At 44.0% G+C, this 6219-nt stretch overlaps 1 protein-coding gene across 1 annotated transcript; it reads left to right on the forward strand.

Annotated features, from left to right (window-relative positions):
• Positions 1–2385: 2385 nt before the first annotated feature.
• Positions 2386–5326, forward strand: LOC110536215 (potassium voltage-gated channel subfamily V member 2-like). The gene is made up of 2 exons (XM_021621847.3): positions 2386–3825; positions 4449–5326. Exons 1-2 carry the CDS (start codon positions 2491–2493, stop codon positions 4707–4709), a joined length of 1596 nt encoding a protein of 531 aa, XP_021477522.2. The 5' UTR covers positions 2386–2490; the 3' UTR covers positions 4710–5326.
• Positions 5327–6219: the final 893 nt, after the last annotated feature.

Raw genomic sequence — 6219 nt, forward strand, 5'->3', positions numbered from 1 at the left:
ATTCATTAATTCAAATTCTTAATTTGAATAAGCCTAAGGAAACTATCACCTAATCTTTACATTCTTAAGAGACAATGGATTAGCCTACACCTAGATTACTCAATTGGAGCAGTGCTTGGCCAGCGTTCATGAACGCATGTGCTCAGCAGTATCAGTAATATGTAATACATACAGTGGGGAGAACAAGTATTTGATACACTGCCGATTTTCCTATTAACAAAGCATGTAGAGGTCTGTAATTTTTTATCATAGGTACACTTCAACTGTGAGAGACGGAATCTAAAACCAGAATCCAGAAAATCAAATTGTATGATTTTTAAGTAATTAATTTGCATACGAGATCATACGTTTCCTGTAGTTCTGGACCAGGTTTGCACACACTGCAGCAGGGACTTTGGCACACTCCTCTATTCAGACCTTCTCCAAAACCTTCAGGTTTCGGGGCTGTCGCTGGACAATACAGACTTTCAGCTCCCTCCAAAGATTTTCTATTGGGATCAGGTCTGGAGACTGGCTAGGCCACTCCAGGACCTTGAGATGCTTATTACGGAGCCACTCCTTAGTTGCCCTGGCTGTGTGTTTCGGGTCGTTGTCATGCTGGAAGACCCAGCTACGACCTATCTTCAATGCTCTTACTGAGGGAAGGAGGTTGTTGGCAAAGATCTCGCGATACATGGCCCCATCATCCTCCCCTCAATACGGTGCAGTCGTCCTGTCCCCTTTGCAGAAAAGCATCCCCAAAGAATGATGTTTCCACCTCCGTGCTTCACGGTTGGGATGGTGTTCTTGGGGTTGTACTCATCCTTCTTCTTCCTCCAAACACGGCGACTGGAGTTTAGACCAAAAAGCTCTATTTTTGTCTCATCAGAGACATGACCTTCTCCCATTCCTCCTCTGGATCATCCAGATGGTCATTGGCAAACTTCAGACGGGCCTGGACATGCGCTGGCTTGAGCAGGGGGACCTTGCGTGCGCTGCAGGATTTTAATCCATGACAGCGTAGTGTGTTCCTAATGGTTTTCTTTGAGACTGTGGTCCCAGCTCACTTCAGGTCATTGATCAGGTCCTGCCGTGTAGTTCTGGGCTGATCCCTCACCTTCCTCATGATCATTGATGCCCCACGAGGTGAGATCTTGCATGGAGCCCCAGACCGAGGGTGATTGACCGTCATCTTGAACTTCTTCCATTTTCTAATAAATACGCCAACAGTTGTTGCCTTCTCACCAAGCTGCTTGCCTATTGTCCTGTAGCCCATCCCAGCCGTGTGCAGGTCTACAATTTTATCGCTGATGTACTTACACAGCTCTCTGGTATTGGCCATTGTGGAGAGGTTGGAGTCTGTTTGATTGAGTGTGTGGACAGGTGTCTTTTATACAGGTAACGAGTTCAAACAGGTGCAGTTCACACAGGTAATGAGTGGAGAACAGGAGGGCTTCTTAAAGAAAAACTAACAGGTCTGTGAGAGACAGAATTTTTGCTGGTTGGTAGGTGATCAAATACTTATGTCATGCAATAAAATGCAAATTAATTACTTAAAAATCATACAATGTGATTTTCTGGATTTTTGTTTTAGATTCCGTCTCAACTCTCACAGTTGAAGTGTACCTATGATAAAAAAATGACAGACCTGTACATGCTTTGTAAGTAGGAAAACCTGTGAAATCGCCAGCGTATCAACATTTTTTTCTCCCCACTGGCCACTTTAAACTATGCCACTTTGTTTACATACCCTACATTACTCATCTCATATGTATATACTGTATTCGATACCATCTACTGCATCTTGCCTATGCCGTTCTGTACCATCACTCATTCATATATCTTTATGTACATATTCTTTATCCCTTTACACTTGTGTGTATAAGGTAGTAGTTTTGGAATTGTTAGGTTAGATTACTTGTTGTTTATTACTGCATTGTCGGAACTAGAAGCACAAGCATTTCTCTACACTCGCATTAACATCTGCTAAACATGTGTGTGACAAATAAAATGTGATTTGATTTGATCAGTCGACAAGGATGAGGTTGAGGTAACAGCAGTCCTTACTCTGCCCAAAACAACACTACAGCAAACCTTTGATGAATTCATGAAGGGGAGAGTTCATGTATCAGTTTGTCTTCATATACTCAGTTTGATGACACATACCGTATACAGACTTGTTTACAGACTCTAAGGAAGTGAGTTGATGAAGTGTGTTCCCTGACAGACATATTTGTATTTATTAGGGATCCCCACTCTTCCTGGGGTCCAAACACATTAAAGCACTTACATTACACACAGGGCCAGAGGAGCTTGGGAGGGGATAATGGTATGCAAATATTCTGTAAGCACATGGATCCTCTGTCAGCATCATTGATGGGGCCGAGGCACGCAATGCATCCTGCTAACATCCTCTGCATGTGCTTAATCAGAGGGGGGTATTAAAGTAGAACAGTAATGCTCACAGATTTCAATCTGCCGTCTGCTGTATAGCCCACGGAAGGCAACGACATGGGAAGCACCGGGAGGATGCTCAACCTTTGGAACAGGAGGCAGAGCCTCTTCCCTAACTACAAAGTCACCGGGCCTAGTGCTGAACTTAGAAGACCCTCAGAAGACAACACCCTTCCATTCACCAAGGACAGCTGTATAAAGGAGTGGAATTCCATGCAGGAACTGAGCAAGGACATTTATGACATCTACTCTGAGTATGAGGATGAGGAAGATGAGAAGCCTTTGGCTCTTCTTTCAAGGCTGGCTTCACCCACCAAGAATTACAATCTCAACATCAATGTTGGGGGGAAGTCCTATCAGATAGCTTACCGGTTGGCGGCCAGGTACCCCAAAACTAGGATAGGGCGGCTTGCCACCTATACAGACCACAACAAGAAACTGGACCTGTGTGACGATTACCAAGTCAAGAAAAATGAGTACTTCTTCGACAGGGACCCAGAGATTTTCAACAACATCTTCACCTTCTACAGAACTGGGGTGCTGTGGATAAAAGATGAGCTGTGTCCCAGAAACTTTCTGGAGGAGATCAACTACTGGGGCGTGAGGATCAAGAACACCCACCGCTGCTGCCGGATTTCCTTTGAGGAGCGACAGGACGAAATAAACGAGCAGCTGAACATCCAGAGAGAGCTGGAGGCCGAGGTGGAGATCGAGGAGAATGAGGAGCTGTTTCAGGACATGTTCATGGGCCATAACCGCAGAGTGATCTGGAACCTAATGGAAAAACCTTTCTCATCTGTCCCTGCCAAGCTCATGGCCTTGGTCTCCAGCCTGTTTGTCCTGGTATCCCTGGTGGCCATGACACTCAACACAGTAGAGGATATGCAGTACAAGACTCCCTCTGGCCAATTGAGCGGGAAGACCTACTGTGAATTTGTGGAGTCTCTGTGCATTGCGTTTTTCACCATGGAGTATCTGCTCAGGCTGGTGTCCACACCTGACCTCCAGACTTTCGCCAGGAGCATGCTCAACACGGTGGACCTGATCGCTATTCTACCTCAGTACCTGCAGCTGGCTTTGGAGTGCTTTGAAAACAATGACTATGTGAAGCACGAACACGACATGAGGACAGTTGGGCAGGTGGGGAAGCTGGGCCAGGTGTTGCGGATTATGAGGCTGATGCGTATATTTCGTATCTTGAAGCTGGCGCGCCACTCCACCGGACTGAGGGCGTTTGGCTTCACACTCCGCCAGTGCTACCAGCAGGTGGGCTGCCTCTTCCTCTTCATTGCCATGGGAATCTTCGCCTTCTCTGCCATGGTCTACACTGTGGAGCATGACGTGCCCCAAACCAACTTCACAAGCATCCCCCATGCATGGTGGTGGGCTGCTGTAAGTATATTAGTTCACAACAGGCCGTTAGGAGTTTTTAAAAAGTCAAACTTTCATTCTCTGTAGCTTTATATTCAGCTTTGTTTCTGGTGATCTTCCAGCGATGATGCAGGGAGGCTCAGGTCTGGCTTCAGGTCTGTAGTGTGTCTGATCTATGGCTCGCTCTGTAGTCACCTCATAATACTACCTACTGCACTGTGTACTAATGGCTGTCAGTGGCCACTAACTGAATGATAAGCTTAAACACTGATCAAAGTACCAGTAACTGTTTCATATGAACTGCATGGCCTGACATTATTTAAATGGATGGTTTATATGGTTCCTGGATAGTGTCTTAATACTATAATGCTATTACAGGGTGGACCTTAGGTCAGCGCACCTCCATTAGAATATGTGTATCTGTCCATGTCCATGCCTGTTCACATGAAGCATGCCGTATGTGCTTAATTATGATCAACACTCTGGACATAAAGTCAGGCCACTTGTAGGCCCTGTATATCTCTTTCTGAAAGGGTATGATATGAATTTCTTAAGTTGTGACTGAAGTGGGACAGATAACACTTTTACATTTTCACTGTGAAAGGGGTTCAAGTTCCATAACTCTTGTAATTTCTGCCCTCCAGGTGAGCATCTCCACCGTGGGCTATGGAGACATGTATCCAGAGACCATCCTGGGGCGTCTCTTTGCTTTCTTCTGTATTTCCTTTGGAATCATACTGAACGGACTGCCCATCTCCATCCTCTTCAACAAGTTCTCAGACTACTACGCCAAACTGAAATCCCACGAGTACACCGCAAACATGAAGAACCGGGGGAAAATTAGGTTTGCCAAAAGGACAGCAATGAAGATCTCACTTTGTTGTGGAGTTGGACACACTACATGATGCTACAGCTAACTGTTTAGGACTTTGTAAGACACAATATCTGCCTGATCTTTCTTACATTGGCAACATATATAGTATCGGGTTGAATAAAGTAATGTTAACTTTGAAATTGCTGAAAACCCATGCACCCTTTTGTCTTACCCATCATATATGCTTCTCCAGGGGTGGAAATGGGAGGAAGTCTGGGGGAATGGGGTTCTGGACGTGAAAACATTTTGCGATGTAAAATTTTGCATTTCACATTGAATTCATAGATTTTACATTGGAGGGCTCCAGGAGTGATTTTCTTTCTCCATTTCTACCCCTGCACTTCACACATATTACCAAATGAGAGTGCTTCTCCCGCAAAAGGTAGGCCTGTTAACAATACCATATAGACAGTGCATTGTCATAAGTGCATTGCCCTGTCAGGTCAAGTTGATTCTATTTGCTCCTTTTTTATATATTTTTATGCATTTAATGATTGAAACACTTTCTACTTTGCTTAATGTCCTTTATGTCACATGCTGCTTCTCTGTTTTAATTTGTATTTTTTGAACACTTGAATAACATGGAGCTTTAATGAGATTTGATTTTGCAATCATATCTTGTACGCTCAATAAAGAGAAATAATGCTACATGATTTTTGTATGTGCCGTTATATTACTGCTGCAGAGGCAAACATGGTCACTCACTAATAAAGCAATGATGTGTACAGGTTTTCTGGCAGGCTATTCCAGAGGCTGTGGGCATAATAACTAAAGAGAGGGGTTGTTGTAAATGTGTCCACACCTGACCTCCAGACTTTCGCCAGGAGCATGCTCAACACGGTGGACCTGATCGCTATTCTACCTCAGTACCTGCAGCTGGCTTTGGAGTGCTTTGAAAACAATGACTACGTGAAGCACAAACATGACATAAGGACAGTTGGGCAGGTGGGGAAGCTGGGCCAAGCCTAAAGGAAGAGAGAGGGGTTGTTGTAAATTGCTGTCATTCATGTGTCATGCCGAGCAAGAATGAGGCCAAATCCCAGATGGAAAAACTAAACAACATATTTGACCTACTGATTGTGAGAGAGAGTATGTTTTGCATCATTAAAATAGGCTTGGCATGTATGCTTTGGAATGTATGAACACGTTACCATGATGATAAGCTTTCTGTAGCAGCAAATACATTCACTACAGCAGGAGTAGATCCCATACTCTACTAATCTGTCTGATCCTGCCCAATTAGCCTGCTCCCTGTCTGAAGCAAAGACCCACAAAAGCTTGCAGCTGCTGGCATCTTGTGGTTAGTGTTGATAGAGCAGAAGGTGGTGACCGATTTTCATACGTCACACTTGATAATCTAGAACATTGAGCTAAATACTCGGTTATGAAATTGAGGATTATAAAATTTGATAAAATCAAGATATTTTTGTAATTTTATAAAACATATACATATACAAGTGAACTTGAAGGGGGGTTTCACTAGATATCACAGCCACAAAGTTAAAATGTCCATATCGTAAAGATTCATGACAACAAACATG

Source organism: Oncorhynchus mykiss, chromosome 11 (assembly GCF_057628025.1).
Source record: "Oncorhynchus mykiss isolate SJ-2025 chromosome 11, ASM5762802v1, whole genome shotgun sequence".
In the NCBI taxonomy this organism is placed as follows: domain Eukaryota; kingdom Metazoa; phylum Chordata; class Actinopteri; order Salmoniformes; family Salmonidae; genus Oncorhynchus; species Oncorhynchus mykiss.

Bases quoted from the DNA above. Each gene is read 5' to 3' on its own strand.
- LOC110536215 (XM_021621847.3), top strand. From the start codon at position 2,491: ATGGGAAGCACCGGGAGGATGCTCAACCTTTGGAACAGGAGGCAGAGC. The intron at 3,826-4,448 runs GTAAGTATATTA...TCTGCCCTCCAG, and splicing joins ATGCATGGTGGTGGGCTGCT to GTGAGCATCTCCACCGTGGG.